This window comes from Punica granatum, chromosome 7 (assembly GCF_007655135.1).
Source record: "Punica granatum isolate Tunisia-2019 chromosome 7, ASM765513v2, whole genome shotgun sequence".
NCBI classification, from domain to species: Eukaryota; Viridiplantae; Streptophyta; class Magnoliopsida; order Myrtales; family Lythraceae; genus Punica; species Punica granatum.
Genome location: NC_045133.1, coordinates 22,340,796 through 22,359,317, shown reverse-complemented (window position 1 = coordinate 22,359,317; position 18,522 = coordinate 22,340,796). Strand labels below are relative to the sequence as shown.

Sequence of the window (18,522 nt, the reverse complement as noted above, 5' to 3'; positions counted from 1 at the left end):
GAACCGGTTTAGAAATCCTGAAAAATTCAGGGACTGATTGGAAAATGCTATAAATGGCTGGGACTCGGCTCAAACGAATTTTAAAATTCGGGACAGATATGAAAAAGGCGGAAAATAGTCCCAGGACTAAACTGAAATAACTTGAAAAGTTTCTTGGAGTGGTTGGAAAATTCTGGAAAATTTAAGGACTGATTGGAAAATAGTAAAAATGGCTGGGACTTGAATGAAACAAATTTTAAAATTCGGGAAAGATCTGAAAATGAAACAAATTTTAAAATTCGGGAAAGATCTGAAAAGGGTGAAAAATAGCCCCGGGACTAAAATGAAACAACTTGAAAAGTTCCTTGGAGTGGTTGGAAAATTATGAAAAATTCAAGGACTGATTGGAAAATGGTAAAAATGACTGGGACTTGAATGAAACAATTTTTAAAATTCGGGAAAGATCTGAAAATGAAACAAATTTTAAAATTCGGGAAAGATCTGAAAAGGGTGAAAAATTGCCCCGGGACTAAATTGAAACAACTTGAAAAGTTCCTTGGAGTGGTTGGAAAATTATGAAAAATTCAAGGACTGATTGGAAAATGGTAAAAATGGCTGGGACTTGAATGAAACGAATTTTAAAATTCGGAACAGATCTGAAAAAAATAAAAATGCATCCTCAGGACTGAAATGAGACAAAACAGAAAGTTCTCAAAAACGAGTTCGGAACAAATGCGATCACCCACGCAACCCAATAACCCTCATTTGACGTCATATTCATCAAAGCAAACATTGATATTCAAAATGGAGCCCTAAACATGCCACTAAGTTGAGAATTTACCTAGTTCGGGAAGTTGAGGAGTGGTTCCGTAAATTAAAAAAAAGAAAATTAAAAAACGCTGGACGAGTTGGGCCGGGCCGGACTGGATTGGACTGGGCCGGCTGAGCTGGATTGGGCCGAATTGAGCCGCTAGAATTCGGACTGGGCCGAATCTGGAATTTGAACTGGGCCGGATTGGGCTGTTCGTCTGGGCCACTGATGGACACGGGCTGGGCTGCTCATGACAGGCCCGACAGGCAACGACGACGCCTGGGAAGGAATGGCGGGCTCACCAGGGATTCCTGGACGTTGCGGCCAGGGCTACGAACGACGGGGACGTCAGAAGGGTCGAGCAGCTCCGAAGATTTGCTCCGACTATGGCTGGTACGGGCCGGGGAGCTCGGGGAGGATCATCGGCAATGGCTTCTTGGCGCAACCGCAACGGCACCCTGCCAGAAAAAAATGAAAATAAAGGGGAGCAAAAGACCGCGACTGCTCAAGGAGGTACAGGATGGTGGCGCCACAGCAACCATGGCTCGAGACTAAGGGAAAGGGGATGAGTCTAGGTGGGGTGAGCTGAAGGTGAATGAGATGGGGTACGGGCTGGTCAGTGAGGTCAGGAAGTGAGGGAGTTGTAGGGAGGATCCGGTCGGCCGAGCTTAGGGAGAGCGGGGTGAGAACGAGAGTGTACGAGCTGTGAGGTTTTTTTTTTTTTTTTTTAGCGAGAGCGAGTTGAGAATTCGAGGCCGAGCTGAGGGCGAATGGGAGTGCTCGGTAGGTAAACTCCAGCAGAGGGTTTCTCCGTTTTTTTTCTTTTTTCTTTTTTTTCTCTGCTGAGCTGCGGGTAGGTCGGCAAGGTTTTCGTGAGAGGTTTTTGCGGGCAGAGCTCACGTCCACCGCTAGTTGTAGCGTAGGTTGATGCGCGAAGGAAAGGGAGAGCAGTTGTGGCAGGTCGTGGCAGAAGGGAGGCTGCGGTCGCAAGTCGACGTGCATGGCAGCGCATGGGCCGGCATGGATCGAGGAGAGGAAAGAAAGGACGGGGAGTGACAGAGGGAGAAGAGGGCGATGGGAAGGGAGAAGGTGACCCAATTTTCGAAATTGCAGGTGGGAGGTTGACAGGAGAAGAAGAATGGAAAGGTTGCAGGCTTCAGTCAGGGGGCGCAGAGCAGGGAAGAAGGAAGAAAGAAAAGGACAAGAAAGAAGAGGAAAGAGAAGCACCAGGGATGGGTGGGAAAGAGTTACTTCCTTTTTCTCTTTTTTTTTTCAAAATTCGAATTTGACGCGTGTATAAATTGAAAATTTCTGGATGTCGGAAAAATAATTCAAAATTGCTATCGTGCTCAGAAAAATTCGTTGATCGATATTATGTGATAAAATTATTTTCGATCTCGAATTTTGTCTTGGATTTTGAAAATTGACGTCGATGTACGCAAAATTCAAAAACGTCCCAAATAATATTATTTTTGAAAAATCATAAAATTAGTGTTAAATTAGGAAAATGTGTTATTTCCGAAAAATTGTGGATACTCGAGTAATTAATTGGAAATACTTCATTCACAAGTGGCAAAATGACGATTTTGCCCCTCTGGAGCCGGTGGACCAAAATTTGGTGCTGACAATAACGCCGGGGATAGATTTGATGCAAAAAGTAAACCATAGGATAGATTTGGCAAAAAAAAATATATGGTAGATTTGACAAAACGGGTAAACCATGGGTCATTTCAAGTAAAAACCCCTAAAATAAAATAATTTACTTTGTATAGATGATAAGTTGACATTGTTTTTACAGTGAGTAACCTAGTATTTGAAAACTCAATGGTTCTAACTAATCCAATTCGAACTGGGTCGGTCCACTAAGGAGTAAAACTCTCCCAATCAAGGATTTTCTCTATTCACAAGATTCAAAATATAAATTTTACTTAAAATAAATAAGAGTCGAACCGCTTGAACCAACTATTATCTGTTATAAGTTGATATTGTTGTCAAAGTTGTTGTCCACTCTTTTTTGTCCATCATTAAAGTGTTTGAGACCATCAAGCCTCAGGGGAAAAATGAGACAGATGAGGATTACACTCGCAAAGGGCAACCAAAGCTATTACCGAATTTCTATCCATGCCAAAAGAAGTGAAATTCAACGCAAAGACACAAAATACTTATACTGAAAGAAAAAGAAAGAAAAACGAAAAAATAACACAAAATAATTGATCGTGAATTGTCCCAGAAAAGCAAATTAATTTCTGCCGAAATCTATATCATCATTCTAACTTAATATGGTCCATCCTTCAGAAAACGTATATACAAAAGAAGAGAAAGGTCAATTGTCCTACGGGAAGAATCTTAACCTTCACGCTGAGGTTGCAAAGCAAGTATAAGACAGCCGATGAACATGGGCTAAATCGACCCCTAATGAAGGAACAGCACCTTTTGTGGTTTCATAGCTAGAGAGCATATTGCCAGAGTATGATGATATATATTGCCAATACATTTAAAGTATTGCGAATCTGAAAAGGAGGGTCGGATGTAGGACTTACGAGTGTATTTCACGCTTGACAAGGTTGTCGCTTCAAATCAACAGGATGGGGATGCGATCCATCAACGCGCAGCTGCAATTCCTCTGCCTCTGCCTCTCCCTCTCCCTCTGACGAGCCTTGCAACTGATTTTCTCAACAAATTATAATAATTTAAATGAGCCCTCTCGACAAATAATTTTGTCTCTGAGATCACGTGGATTTTCATATTATGAGACTTATCGGCTTAACTGTTTCACATATTATGTCCCGTAAATTTGATTATTGTGTACTTGGTGAGTGCGACTCAGTGGTGAGAAATGTTGGTTTGACTGTGAGATTCTACATTTCTGTTTTTCAATTGTTCTACCCAACAATCGTTTTCTGTTTTTTAATTTCAATCCAGTTGTGCAACGTAATGACTTTTCTCTTCTTCTTCTTCTTCTTCTTCTTTTTTTTTGGTGGGGGAAGGTGAATGAGTTTTTTTTTTTTTTCTGTTTTTCACGTTGATTTGTTTCTTCCCTATTTAGTAATATAATATGTAAATTTCAACACGAGTTACACGGTTCATCTTGCAATAAATTTAATTAATTAATGTTATGTAGATGTGTGTATATACATATCTTCCTTCCCCTGTCTCCGTTTATCAATAATCAGTTGTAGGATCCATTGGGTTTCAGTGTGCCATGGATTCTATTCTCCAATTCACTGTGATTTTTCTGATCGTGTCACTCACTTTCTACTACATTTTGGGAAGAAGCTGGAAGACTAAGAGTGGTGGGAAGAACAAGAAATTAGCTCCCGAACCCGATGGCGGATTGCCGATCATTGGCCATCTCAACCTACTTGGCAGAGATGAGGTCCTCCATCGAAAACTTGGAAGGCTGGCCGATAAGTACGGGCCAGCTTTTACTCTGCGTCTCGGGCATCGACCTATTGTTGTGTTAAGCCGGTGGGAAGAAGCCAAGGAGTGTTTCACGACCAATGACAAATATCTCATCTCACGCCCCTTGCTGACTGCCCGCAAGCTTCTGGGCTACAACTATGCCACGTTCGGGTTCGCGCCCTACAGTGACTACTGGCGCGAGATGCGCAAGATTGCGACCTCGCATCTCCTGAAATCCCACAGGGTTGATTTTTTCAAAGATGTCTGGGAGTCTGAGATCCGTGAAGGAGTAAGGGTACTGTACAAGCAGTGCACGAGCGACCACGCTCGGAAAGTGCCCGTCAACTTAACACAGTGGTCGGCGGATATGATGACGAATGTAATTGTTAGAATGGTTGCTGGAAAGCGCCACTTTGCCTTCTCTGGCGATTACCCAGAGAGCGAAGTCAGGCAGCTCCAGACGGCCTTCAGGCGTCTTGTTGAGTTGGCGGGTGCCGTCGTGGTCTCAGATGCAGTTCCCTTTCTCGGGTGGATGGATAATTTCCTAGGGCAGACGAGGGGGATGAAGCAGGTAAACGAGGAGCTGAATGTTGTCATCGAACAATGGCTCGACGAGCATCGCCGGGACCGGAAGAGAAGGGTGCAAAGCGAGGACGAGGAGGACCTATTCGACAAGATGCTTTCCCTCCAGGAAAAAGGGCAGCTAATGAGTCACCCACACACTCCTGATATCTGCATTAAGGCGACATGTCTGGTACGTACGTTAATTAAGCTATTGCTACCAACATGGGTTGATACCTAAGGTTTCAAATTCAAATCTTGTAAATGGAAAAAATTCATGTTAATTGAGAGAGTTTTACCCCTTAGTAGGCCGACTCGGCTCGAACTTGATCAGTCGAGATCCGCTCGGATCCTGGATATCAAAGCACACACCTAGAAAAATTAAGCCATTACTGTCCCGTCCACGTTTGCTAAAGACTGAGAATTTTCTTTTCTATTATATATCAAGTTGATATTTGAAATTTCCAAATTAATGAATGCACCACAATCCCCCAAAAATCTTGTTTGAGAAAATTTTATGAAGGTATAGGAGGGATTTGAAAAACCTTCAAACCCCTATAACTAAAAATTCTACAATTCCAAACCCTTTAAATTGGAAGATGTAAAAAGTGTCTCCGGTTCTCTTGTTTAAAAAATAATAGTAATATGACAATCGGACAACAAGAACAATTACAAAATAAAACATTGGAGAACCCTTCACTTGGCAACCAATATATTTGAGATTTGATATTCGTGGTTGGATTACATGTGCCTCTTTATTGACTATTATGATTTTTACTATCTCTTTATTAACTATTAAGATTTTTATTTTATTATACTAGGCACTTCGACCTCTCTTGTAATAAAAAAAAAATTCCAGTCAACTCCTTAACGAGCTCTATCCAAATGCCCCTCGTAAGCTGGTTTACGAACCCATTATGAACAATATCCAAGTTTCCCCCCTTTAGCCTTTTATGGCCCTCCAAACAGCTCGCTCTCAGAACCCATTGTGAACAAATCCGATATGATTTTTCACGTATATTTTCTTTCTAATCAATGTTCCTGACCTTGAATTTTTTTTTTTCTCTTGATCGTTTTTAGTAATGAATGAGTCATCGTTATTTTTTATGAAAAAATGAAGCCAATGCCTACTATCCGCAATTATCTAATTCAATCTTCACAGGAAATTATGATGGATGGCTTCGAAACAACAGCGACCACGTTGACTTGGGCCATAGCATGCCTCATGAATCATCCCCAAGCCCTCAAGAAGGCCCAGGAAGAGCTGGACACCGTCGTGGGTCGTGACCGTTCGGTTGATGACTCCGATATCCCTAAGCTTCCATATCTACAGGCAGTGGTGAAAGAAACCACCCGCCGGTACCCGGCTGGTCCACTCTTGAGCCCACGGGAGGCCACGGAGGATTGCACAGTGGCAGGGTACTACATTCCGAAAGGCACTCAAATTATGGTGAATGCATGGAAGCTTCAACACGACCCGAGGGTCTGGAAAGAGCCATTTGAATTCCATCCCGAGAGGTTCCTCACCGACCACGCCCATGTGGATCTAAAAGGCCAGAACTACGAGCTCCTCCCTTTCAGTTCAGGGAGGAGGTCGTGCCCTGGCATGTGGTTGGGTACTAGACTCGTTCAATTGTCACTTGCTCGTCTTCTTCATGGGTTCGAGCTCGTGAATCCAACCAATAAACCGATTGACATGGCTGAGGTTCCTAGCTTGAGCCTCGCCAAAGCCACTCCAGTGGAGATTATATTGATTCCTCGTTTGGACGCTGGTGTGTGTGCTGTCTAAGGTATTACACGATGGATGTTTTTATCCTTTTCTTTTTTCTTTTTTTTTCGCCTTTTGGTTTGTTGCGTGTGAAAGTTGTGGCGACGAATGTTATTTTAGGATATTCTGGTAAAATAATTTGGGGATAACTATTCGCAAAGAAATTATCTCCGAAAAATAGAGTGTATTGTTGTAGCGTATGTCCTCACCACTTTATTCATTTACATTTCAAGTTCGATTATCCTATTAGAACTATGCGTGTCACTTTATCCATTTTATTTCATAGACATATATATCCTTGTTTTTGGTAATAAATAGGGGCTGAAATTATTCATAATTTTTAGTTTTTAGGAAATTTTTATTTTGCGTTTCCAATAAATTATAATTATGGTTTTTTTCCTCCCGTGGATTCATTAATAATTTCTAGTGAAAAAAATACTCTATCGGGAAATAGAGAGTGACAGCAGGGGAAGGAGTTCGACTGGGGCTACCCTAGTCGACCACCTCCCCTCGGTCGAGATCGCCGCAGGCATTACCCTCAGGCGAAGTTGCCGGCGGCAAGCGATGTCCCCAACGACCTCAACCGAAGGGGAGGTGGCCGACTGAAGTAGTGGCAACGAAATAATTGGAGAACGAAATTGTTAGCGGACTCTCTTTTCCCCCATACTAATACGCATTCCATTATTATTCTATGTTTTCCAACCAAAAAATTAGATAAATATAGACTAGTAAATCATGACATGGAAGCAGGAGAGAAAATATACAAACTTCGATATTATATTGATCATTCTTTGATTTAAAGGGTAGTCTCATCTCACTCGAAATACAGACACCTATTTCGAGAAAAAATCAAGCTCTGACTCCATGGTGTCACTACTCGTATGTAATTCATTTTAAGAATATGATGGTCAATATTGTTGTATTTTTTACCAAATTGATCGCGACAATATTGTTCCCGACTGACCTGCTCGTGACCAAAGGAGGAGGTAAGATTGTCGTTGTGTGTCCTAAAGCCATGATAACCTTTACACTAGATATGAGTTCCTATTAAGTTTAGAACTTGCATGAGAACCCTATAGAAGGCAGAGGAACTCCGGTTCTTTCGACATGGATAGAGTATCGGGATCAAAAACAGCAATATACATAGTTTCATTGTCCTAATTGAATCTCCTGAGAGCTTGCGGAGGTAGATTTATGCTAAAATATCTATTCTAGTAACATTAATAAGTTTTCGGCCTCTAGATTACATCTTCCATTTTGACGTTCAACCAGATCCAAATCCTGAAACAACAGCAGCATGCAAGGATACACCAGAATGTAAGGATACAACAGCGTACAGAATATTTCTCAGCTCTTTTACTTCATACTATAGTACACGTACTGTTACATCCTAGATCCCGGGCTAGTTCACATACATCCACACGACATTTATTTGAATGTTATATGCCATACAAGCTATCAAGTCTCAGAAGGCCACTCTAAGCATTTCCATATCAAAAGCCATCACGTCTCAGAACAGTCGATGTATATATGATCAGACAGTTAAAGGATTAAGGACCTGACCGATGAATAGAACCGTCCCAGTCACGTTCTCTCGTATAAGGAACAGGAACGGATGGTCAGCTACGAAGTCTATCTTCTCAGCCAGCAACAGAGATCGGAGTTTTATAACGCCGGCAGAGGCAGCCGCAGCTTCAGTACCCTCCTCGTTCACTTCAATGAAGGACTTGTGGAACACGCTCGAAACATAGAGGTTATGCCCCTCCGCAGAGTCCACCATCTCCATCAGACCCCCTTTACCTGAGAAGGCCCCCACCACTCCTAGCTGCTTCAGAACTTCCGAAGCTTCAAACCCGAACGAGATCTTGAACCTCGGGATTCTGAAGTCGCCCACTTCCACCTTCTGCTGAGGAATATGGCGGTCTAAGAACCCAGGCTCGGAGCAGACCTTCTCTGCCAGAGATGAAAGTCCGTCCTTCGCATCGGGAAGGTAGAAGTACATGGATAAACTCCTTTTGTCCTCTCCTTGCTTGTAAGGTAGACCGAGGACTTTGAACCCATCAAAGGCGCTCACCATCTGCTTCTTCTTGCTGGTCATGAAAGGAACCTGAATGTGGTTCCCATCGAGAAGATGGAATTCGGCATCCTTGGTTCTCGACGGGTCGAACTTCTCATTCCAAGCCCCTTTGAAGTAGAGAGCATTCGCAAAGATCAGACGGGTACTGGCATCGACTGAACCAGCGGGAAGAACCTCCTTGATGAGGCCACTCGTCTCCTTCTCAGCCCATGAGTTCACCTGACCGGCCACTTCGATAGCCTACGCAATTCATCCAACATTTATCAGCACCGAATAGCAATAGTGATCGAGCAATCGATTTCGGTTAAGTCAACAGGAATATCATTCAGAATATCAATTGCATAAGCAACATAAATTGACAAACAGAGCACAGACGGATCAATTAATCCTACAACACCAGACATTAAAACCACAACCTCGTCATTCCTCAATTTGACCATTTCCGGCAACTGGATCTCATAGATACCCCATCAATCGAATCGAAATCATACAAGTACTCCTAGGGTTTGAATCTCCAACCAGTAAAGACGAGCACAGAGCGAAGATCAGATCAAAAACGGACCTTGGTCTTGAAATCGGCGAGTTGAGTGGCGGCCCTGTACGCGGTGTCCACCACTTGTTTGAAGGATGGCTTGAGGGAGAGGGAGGTGTCGAGCCAGAGGCCATTGGCGAAGGAGAGCTTGGGGCCGCCGGCGGGGCTGCCGTCGGAGAAGACGACGGAGACGAGCTCGGAAGCGAAGCAGTTCAGGTGGTCAGGGGACTGGGACTTGAGGAAGGAGAGGAGCTCCGACCGGGTGGGCCCGCTGGAGCCGGCGGCGATCAGGCTGAGGACGACGTGGATGGAGAGCGGAGAGAAGACGACGTTCGAGCCCTTGGAGTCGGCGACGAGGAGGAGCTGCTTCGAGAGAGACAAAGCAACGTCGGTTTGGGCGTTGATCGCTTGTCTCACGTCCATGGTTGCGTTCGTTTGTTCGTGTTCAAGTCGAAGGAAGAGTCGATTGGAATGATGAGTCGGTGTGCGGTGGGAATAATAGACCAGACCGGTATTAATAGTAGTCTTGCAAATTTATTAACGTTAATCAATGTATTTCTAATATTTATTTTTATTTTTGGGTGAATTCTAATTTTTATTATTATATAATAATATCACAATCTAATGTTTCATAGAGATTGTATGTATATGTTCTTGGACGTTGATGGTGCTTTTGGAAGTCCTAAATCGGGAAGATAATCCGATCATTTTAAGAAACAGTCTCTTGTACATGTATGTCATCAGATCGACTTTTATTGACATTACATCACAAAAAAGTTTATTTCGGACTTGCCAAGCGCCGAAGTAACTCCTTAAAGAGAATAGAGAAACTTCCGCGATTTATCGATTATAATTTCCCCAAATTTTGCACATTGATATTTGATCTTGTTTTCTAATTATATCACGTATGTCATTAGCCTATTAGACCGAGACTGATCTTGCTCAACCATCAATCTCATTGACACAAAATGTCTCGGGTGATTTCCACACACTCTGTCCTACTAGCAAAATTCGTCAACTGACATTACAATTTATCAACTACACCACATCTCGTGATTGTCATTGTTTTATATTTGCTCGAATGTTTACCGTGATTGTATAACTCATTGCTTTCGAGGAAATTGAAAAGAATTCAATTACTAAACCACATTGTATTGAGCAAATTTCGGATAAAATGACGAAAATTGAACTGATCAAGAACCAAAATTATCGTTATAAAATTACATGGAAGATGTAGATAGGAGACGGGGGCATTTTCCAAGAACAATCCGTGGGTGTGAAACATATTAACCGAGACAAAAAGCGAATGTCGGACCGACCATTCCCTCGGCGTGGCTGTGACCAGTTTGATATTCTCACTTTCACACTGCATAATCTTTAAATTCTCCTGCTAATCTCCTGTACGTGTCAACTAATCTACAATTAAAAAAAGAAAAGCTCATAAGCTGTAGAAATCGATTTTCCTAATGAGATGTGACGATTACACCAAGGAGTTGTGGACCTACCTTGTCATTTTACGAATTCATCGCTGTTCCGTCACATAAAAATCAATACAGCGATTCGCTTCATACGAATATTACAAGATCAAAAGCATGAGTGAGATTCTTCCGATCAAGTACTGCATAATGGAGATAATATTATTCTGGGTATATAGTATTGATTCTTATGTCCTACCTAACAAATTTACGTCTATAGATCGATCCAAGTATAAATCATTAGCTTGCGTTTGGTTTTCGAGTTGGATTATGATTCAAATCAATTTGATTTTATATAATGATTACAAGTGTTAATAAATATATATGTGTATATATATATATATATATGTGAAAATAGATAGATAATTTATATTAAAAAATTAATTATAAAAATAGTTAGAAAAAATATAAGTGAAAAAAAATTATTAAATGAAGAAAAAAGATAAAATAGTAATGATTGTAATATTGAATTTGGTTGAAAATAAAGTAAAAATGGATAGAGTAAAAATTTTTATTCGAAAACGGGACAAAGCCGCTTGATTATATACTTGGGAAAAAAGAAAAAGAAATACCTTAACGCGGAAACTTCTCTCTTTTTCTGTTAATAACTTAGTGATGAAGAGTGCTCTTTTTGGCCTTGTTTATTTTCTCCTTCTGATTGAAGACGGACAGTGACAAACACAGGAAATCGATTTTAAAATCATATTTTGATTTTGAAAAAGAGTAATATAAATGGGGTCATCATTTGACTTTGTATGAGTTGTTTTGTTTTATTGTGAGTAGAATTAAATCAAAGTAAGATTTTAAAATCACACTTTGAATCCAAACGAAGCATTTTAAATTAGTTTTCTTGTTTTTTAAAGTGTTTATTGACTTGTTTGGTTTCAAAGTAGGATTTAAAATCCTACTTTAATTTAATTCTACCCACAACAAAACAAAATAACTTATACAAATTCAAAAGATGGACCTCATTTATACTACTCTTTTTTCAAAACAAAATAAAATAATTTATACAAAGTCAAAGGGTGGATCCCATTTATATCACTTTTTTTCAAAATCAAAATTTGATTTTAAAATCTTATTTTGAAACCAAACGCAACACATATATATATATATATATATATATATTTATACCATTTCTACCCAAGACCTATCGTAGGGGATAACCATGGAATACAGATAGAACAAGGATCTGATATGCATAGACGGTCAAGATAAATATAAGATCAACATGGAAGATTTATTTAGAAACTTAGCCCATGATGGGCCAAAGGGAGTACATGATGTTCAGGAAAACAAAAGAAAACATGAGAAGAAGATGGGAAGAGAAGGAAAGAGTCTGTAAGACCTCAATCCATGCTTACACTGAAACTTACACTTAGAAAGAGGGTTGGAAGATCCGGGTTATGGTAGCCGGATGTTTACATATGAGAAGAAAAGAAAGAGAAGAAGAGAGTATTATGTGGCGGATGAGTCCCCCCCTCGATGCTGGAAGGAGAGTCCTCTTATAGGCAGTGGTGGATGCCTGGTAGCTGTGCAGCTTTACACTGTGCACTCACATGCGGGGTTCCTGTTGACTCCAGTGGGAAAATACTGTAGCTACAGTGACCTTTTTTGTCGCAAATAGTGACAGGAGGCTGCTTTATGTCGGGCACGCTCGCCGAAAGGTTTTTTGTCCTTTATGGTACCACTGTGAGTAGTGGTGGGACGCTTCCGGAGATTACGCTGATTATGTCGGGCCTAACCTTTTGAGCCGAAAGGTTTTTTGTCCGGTAATGATCCACGTGCTGTTGCAGTGGACGGACGCTCTCGGTCATTGGGGTTTTGCCGTCAGTATTGACAATGGGCATTCCGGGCATCCAGTAAGAACTCCTCTTCGAACTTGTCAATCAGGAAATCATGTCTCGTGCTGAACCCTGGTTGAGCTGAACCCAAGCTCGCCAATCGCTGATCTGGTTTATTATCGGTCCATCTGCTGGCCAAAACTTTGCCTCCGGAGTGAGAATGCTTCTTGAGCTTACCGGAGAGATGAAAATGTAATGGATAACAGGCTGGACTTTTGTGGGGGATATCCACTCTGGGGGAGAGGATTCAATGCAGATGAAGAGGCTGGCCGATCGACGTAGGGACTTTTTAATCAATCCCCAAGCATTATCTCCGAAAAGAGATTGGTACTCTGGTCGATGTTCATCCTCTGGTTTTAAAATTATGGATTTGAGAACTCCATATTTCAGAAGATCACAAAATTCGAAATGGTGATTATAAAACTTATCTTTAAATGGGAAAACATAAAAACTTATCCTGGGGATCGAGAATTCCAAGATATGTCTGCAACCGTTCATGAGTAAGATATCAGCCCTTTCAAAAGCATCATCCTCCTCGTGTTGATCACAGGGTTGTGGAAAATCATTTTGAAAATGATTTTTTCTTTCCCAGTTCCAAAACCATCCGTCAATTCCTTTTTGTGAGCAAGCACAGAACTGAAGGAGTCTTTTGAAAAAGGAAATCATGGTTGTAGTAAAATCCTGAAGACTTGTCTCAGAGATTTTTAAGACAATATCATCAGGAAGTTTTGAAAGGAACAGGATTTCTCCTGCTCGGGGGAAAATACCACTGAGAGTTACCTCAATGGGTTTTTTCGAAAACATTTTTTCAGTCATATTTCCGATGAGGGGAACTATAGACTGATTTATCGATGGAGTTGATAAGGACTCCAAATCCTGCTTTAATTTTTTATTTTCATTATCAAGAGCGTCTTTTTCTCTGAGGCAGGACTCGGAATACTCTAAGACTTCTATTCTTTCCGCACATAGGCTTTCAATTTCTTTTTTGAAGCCTTCATTTTCTTTTTCTAGAATACCTCTCCTTTTTTCACTCTTTTTTTAATTCTTTCTTCAGAGCATGATTTTCTCTCTGCATTTCTGCAAAGTGCCTTGTGAAATTATCGAACTCAACTAACTTGTTCTGGAGAAAAGCATGAGTCTGAGCTTTTTGGAGGGATAGCTCTTGTTGCAGCAAATCTATTTTCAGGCAAAGTTCCTGCTGCAAGGATGCTTTGCTGTTGCCTTGTTCCTCCATGTGAAGGACCAATGCATTTATGGATTCCTCACCTTTTAGAGGATTCTTTATGGATGCCCATAAATTATCCAAGATGAGTTGCTGCCTGGAATCAGGCCGCCAAGCCGTGAGGCTGGACTTTATGCAGAATCTCTTTTTTGGAGGCAGATCCTGATGATTATGTGTTTTGCTCCTGGAAGATGAGCATTGGCCATCCTGGTCAAACCAGGGGAATTCCATGTTCCTGAATATAGACATAAACAAGAGTTATGGCAAATTTATGTTTAAATCAACCACCACTGGTTCCTGGTAGAGATAATGGCCGATGACTAGCCCATAATCCTCCCGAGTTCTTAAAGTGGAATTTATATGCATAAAACAGGGTTTTTTATCGCAAGGAGGAACTCTCTTGCAATGCCTGTCGAAATATGCGCACAACACAGAGGATACAGGATGATCGATGAGGGCACAGATATTATGGGTATATGACGTATAAATACGATCCATAGAGTCTGTTTCCCCGTCCTGTATATCATTTTGTATTTTCTCAAGACTGTCGTCTTGCAACAGTTCAAACAGCCAATTGTGTAACCACTCTTGAGCAGATTCCACGACCATTTCCTGCATAAGATGTATCGGTCTATCTTGTAAACACATTTATCGGAGATGAAATGGAATTTTATTTTGGTTCCAAACTTGTGCGTCTCAATGCCAGATGAGGTGACAAGAAACGGTTTTAAAAGCTGGATGAATGGGGTTCCTAGTATAACCTTGTGACTAAGGTTTTTGACTAGGAGAAATGATGTTTTGTACCGGACTCTATCTTGTTCAACTTCTACTTCGCTCAACTTATACTGGATATCGAGCTTGGTACCACTAACTGAAGAAAGTGATTCAGTTGTTTTTTCATAGAATCTGGTGGGAATGAGTTGTTCATTAATGCAGTTTTCATCTGCGCCTGTGTCAAACAGAGCAGTTGCATCAATGAACAGATTATGGTTTATGACAAGTGTGACTCTGATCAACCATCTGTAAGGAGAAAGTTCTCCCATCATGGTTAGGTTTTTATGCTGGTCATCTTTTGTTTGGTCCAGGGCCAGAGTTTCCTCTGGGTTTTTATCCTGTTTCATGAGGACGTGTTCAGAGCTTGCTGAGGGTTTTGCTGCCTCAGTAAAGAGCTCTTCCAAACGTCCAATTATCGTGGAGTGCTGTTGTTGCTCAAACTTGAGACAAACAATCTCACTCCTAAGATCATCGATTTCCTTTTGGACATCAAACGAGGTTTTACGAGCTCGTTTTTTGTCATGCCTTTTGAGAATTTCAGATAGGTTGTAATTAGGGGTTTTGGTCTCGCCATCGAGATTGCCCTGTTTCAACTTATCAAGGTATTGCTTTCTTAACAAAGGATTCTGGATTTGGTCTGCTATTTCTAACAGAAACTCCTGGTCTTTTGTTAAGACATTTATCGATTTTTCATCGAATGACCAATCAAGCTCATCCATTTGCAGGTTCTGTTCATCATCAGATGAGAACTCTGTATCAGAGTCAGAAGACTCTATCAACAGGTTACAGACCTTGGTTTTTATGTCATCTTCAATTTCCAGTTGATGAATCTTTTTGTTGAGGTAGCAGTACCTCTGGGTATGGCCAGTCTTCCCGCACTTGAAACACTTAAAAGAGGAGCTAGAATTTTTCTCACTCTTATCAGTGGTCTGTGGTTTTGAGGGAATTCTAGACTTCTTATGGAAATGTTTGGGCTTATGTTTTCTGCTGCAGTCCCCACTGCAGGTTATGGTTTTTTCGACCTTTTTATCGACCTGAAAAGAGGGATCGAATTCCTGGCAAAAACTGCCAAGCTCTCTCCTGGTCTGGGCCTTTTCTTTTTTCAATTGTTTTTGGAGTTTGTGCTGAGTACACATTCGGATACCTTCCTTATGGATGAAGCTGATGAGCTCTCCATAACTCAGTTCTTTGTAAGGTATCTGGCCATGATTTATGGATTTGATTTCGTTTCGGACTTGTTCTCCTAACAAGGTTGGCAGACCTGCTAAGAATTTTTCTTTCCAAAACGGCTGGTTACAATCCTCCCTAGACATGACCCTAGTGAGGAAGGTATCTTTGTACTGTATGAAATCAGACAGTCTTTTGCATTTTAGGTTTGACAGCAGCTCTAGGTTTTTGTCTTTGAGGTGAGAGGGGTCTCCTACGAAATGTTGGGAGATGGCAAAGACTAGAGTTGCTACGGCGTCAGGGATGTCTTCGTTGTTAGCATCCCATATGATCTCACCAGATTCATCTGTCTTGACGCTGGTTAGGATTTCATTTTGTTGAAAGGGCGATAGGTAATTATCCCACCATCCTTTCAGTTGGCCGGTGAACCCTGCTATAAGCATGTGTGCTATGGCTGGGTCCGACAATCGGGTCTGGGTCTTGTATGCATTTGACACCATCGTCATTTGCCGCAAGACGCTCAGTATGTTATATTCGGACTGCCCGTCTATGTTCCACTCATAGATGGCATTGGCACTGTACCTATTCTGGACAATATTGGGTTTTTCTTCCAAAACTAGATCCGGTGCACTTATGGTAGTGTAGTAGGGTTTTTGAGGTTCCTTCCATACTAATGTGTTTAAATCTCCAGTTTTATCGATGGCGTTGACATTTGAGCCCTGAGACTCTTGTGCCTTGATTTTTGTTGCTCTTAATGGGGTTCCTGGCTCTATTCCTGAAAGGGGGGTTTCCGGGATGACCATTTTGGGCAAACTTGTGAATGTGGAATTTTCTTGGAGATTTATGTTTTTTATTTTTCTCTCGAGCTCCTGATTAAACTCTTGTTTCCTAAAGGTAGGAATCTCATGGGGTTTAAAAGGAGGTTTTCTGAGAGGTTCTATGGGCAAAGGTCTTGAGTTGCTTGGACGACTAGAGGTCCCTACTTGGTTGGATACAGGTTTGGTGACTTCTTGTTCTATCCTATCCAACTGGGTACCTATGGTGTGGAGACACTGGTTTGTGAAATTATTTTGTTCAAAAATGTTTTTAATATCTCTGGGGGCCGGTGAATCGTCCACTTTCATTTTGAATGGGGAGGCCTTGACCTCTGCTTTTTGATGGATTATTTGGATTGTACCTAAAGGTGGATGTGTCGACTCAACCGGGTCTGCATTCGCAAGATCCCACTTTATGGTTTTCTGAGTTACACATACCATTCTTTCTGGTGCGAAATGATTTTCAAACCAATCCCAAAATAGGATATTCGTGGAGTTTTTTAGCACAAAGGCCGTCCAACTAACCCTGATATGAGAATTGGTGTATTCCTCAGAGAATGACTCATGGAGCCATCTCCTTTTATCGTCATTATGGGGTGCTAGGAAGTCACTCCTAAGCTTATCGTAATCTATCTTAAATTCCTTGACTACTGCGTCTACCCTAGGGACAACTGACACAGATAGTGGTTTTTTGGAATTTAATTCAGCAATTTTCTCATTAATCCTATCATGAAAAGAACTTCTTTTAAAGACAGAATTTTTATCGATTTTATGGTTTGATCCTACGCATGCATATGATGGAATCATTTTGAATAAACCCATATTTCAAAAACAATAAACCTTCCAGTCTCTCAAACATTTATCAAGACTTTCTATACTTTTGCATATCAGTTCCCTATCCTTAGGGTATTCCATACCTATCTTAGACGAAAGCTCTACAGATTTATGGAACCAATAACCTAGTGGTTTGGTTTGAAGATGCTAAACCGTATTTGAATCTCCTACCCGGCTTCTCTCAAGATCAAGATCTAAGATTTACCTGGTCGATTGGCAGAGACCTCACACAGTGTTTCCCTGCAGGTTCTAGCACATGCCTTAACCAACTGCTGTACCTGGTTTTAACAATAATAGTAGACAGACAAACTCAGTATGACTCTCTATCGATCTATTTCCTACCCCAACTGCTGTACCTAGACGAACGATAATGCACAAGGATAACTCTACTCCAGTCGATAACCTCCATCTACTTAGACGGTGTTCATAACACTACCGGGCCATCGCATCCAATTTTTCCCCTGAACACTGCCCTAACCGTCGGGACTTACAAAACGGGGATACCTTAGGACTTCCCCCCGGGTTCCTATGAACGGTGAATGTGTAGGGTCCATTAGAGCGACTGGATGGACATTAGAGCCTCATAACATTACTTCTTATGCTAGCTTCAGTTCATTGTGATATTGGATCTAGACTTCTAAAGAGACCTACGCTATGGTTGCTTAATTACTATGTTTACCAGCTTCAGTTCATTGTATAGGATATGCAAGAATACACTATAGGAAGAACACGTGACCAGTCACTACCAGCCATGAAGGCGGTCCTAGATGAAATGACCTAAGAGTTCTACTGGTCAAGAGAATCTATGCGGAATAGACATCCCATCCCCACCCGTTCTTGGCTCTGATACCATTTCTACCCAAGACCTATCGTAGGGGATAACCATGGAATACAGATAGAACAAGGATCTGATATGCATAGACGGTCAAGATAAATATAAGATCAACATGGAAGATTTATTTAGAAACTTAGCCCATGATGGGCCGAAGGGAGTACATGATGTTCAGGAAGACAAAAGAAAACATGAGAAGAAGATGGGAAGAGAAGGAAAGAGTCTGTAAGACCTCAATCCATGCTTACACTGAAACTTACACTTAGAAAGAGGGTTGGAAGATCCGGGTTATGGTAGCCGGATGTTTACATATGAGAAGAAAAGAAAGAGAAGAAGAGAGTATTATGTGGCGGATGAGTCCCCCCCTCGATGCTGGAAGGAGAGTCCTCTTATAGGCAGTGGTGGATGCCTGGTAGCTGTGCAGCTTTA

The 18,522-nt window shown here is 41.3% G+C and overlaps 2 protein-coding genes across 2 annotated transcripts; one reads left to right on the top strand and one right to left on the bottom strand.

Annotated features, from left to right (window-relative positions):
* The first annotated feature begins 3,767 nt into the window (after positions 1-3,767).
* LOC116213306 (xanthotoxin 5-hydroxylase CYP82C4-like) lies at positions 3,768-6,732 on the top strand. Its single transcript, XM_031548186.1, has 2 exons — positions 3,768-4,946; positions 5,916-6,732. Exons 1-2 carry the CDS (start codon positions 3,993-3,995, stop codon positions 6,540-6,542), a joined length of 1,581 nt encoding a protein of 526 aa, XP_031404046.1. The 5' UTR covers positions 3,768-3,992; the 3' UTR covers positions 6,543-6,732.
* Positions 6,733-7,741: 1,009 nt separating this feature from the next.
* LOC116214861 (serpin-ZX-like) lies at positions 7,742-9,637 on the bottom strand. Its single transcript, XM_031550341.1, has 2 exons — positions 9,161-9,637; positions 7,742-8,838 (listed from the first exon to the last, which is right to left on the bottom strand). Exons 1-2 carry the CDS (start codon positions 9,551-9,553, stop codon positions 8,056-8,058), a joined length of 1,176 nt encoding a protein of 391 aa, XP_031406201.1. The 5' UTR covers positions 9,554-9,637; the 3' UTR covers positions 7,742-8,055.
* Between the last annotated feature and the right edge of the window lie 8,885 nt (positions 9,638-18,522).

Excerpts from the sequence above, each read along its gene's own strand:
- LOC116214861 (XM_031550341.1), bottom strand. The coding sequence starts at position 9,553 with ATGGACGTGAGACAAGCGATCAACGCCCAAACCGACGTTGCTTTGTCT. Across the intron at positions 8,839-9,160 it reads TCGCCGATTTCAAGACCAAG|GCTATCGAAGTGGCCGGTCA; the intron begins GTCCGTTTTTGA and ends TGAATTGCGTAG.
- LOC116213306 (XM_031548186.1), top strand. The coding sequence starts at position 3,993 with ATGGATTCTATTCTCCAATTCACTGTGATTTTTCTGATCGTGTCACTC. Across the intron at positions 4,947-5,915 it reads GCATTAAGGCGACATGTCTG|GAAATTATGATGGATGGCTT; the intron begins GTACGTACGTTA and ends CAATCTTCACAG.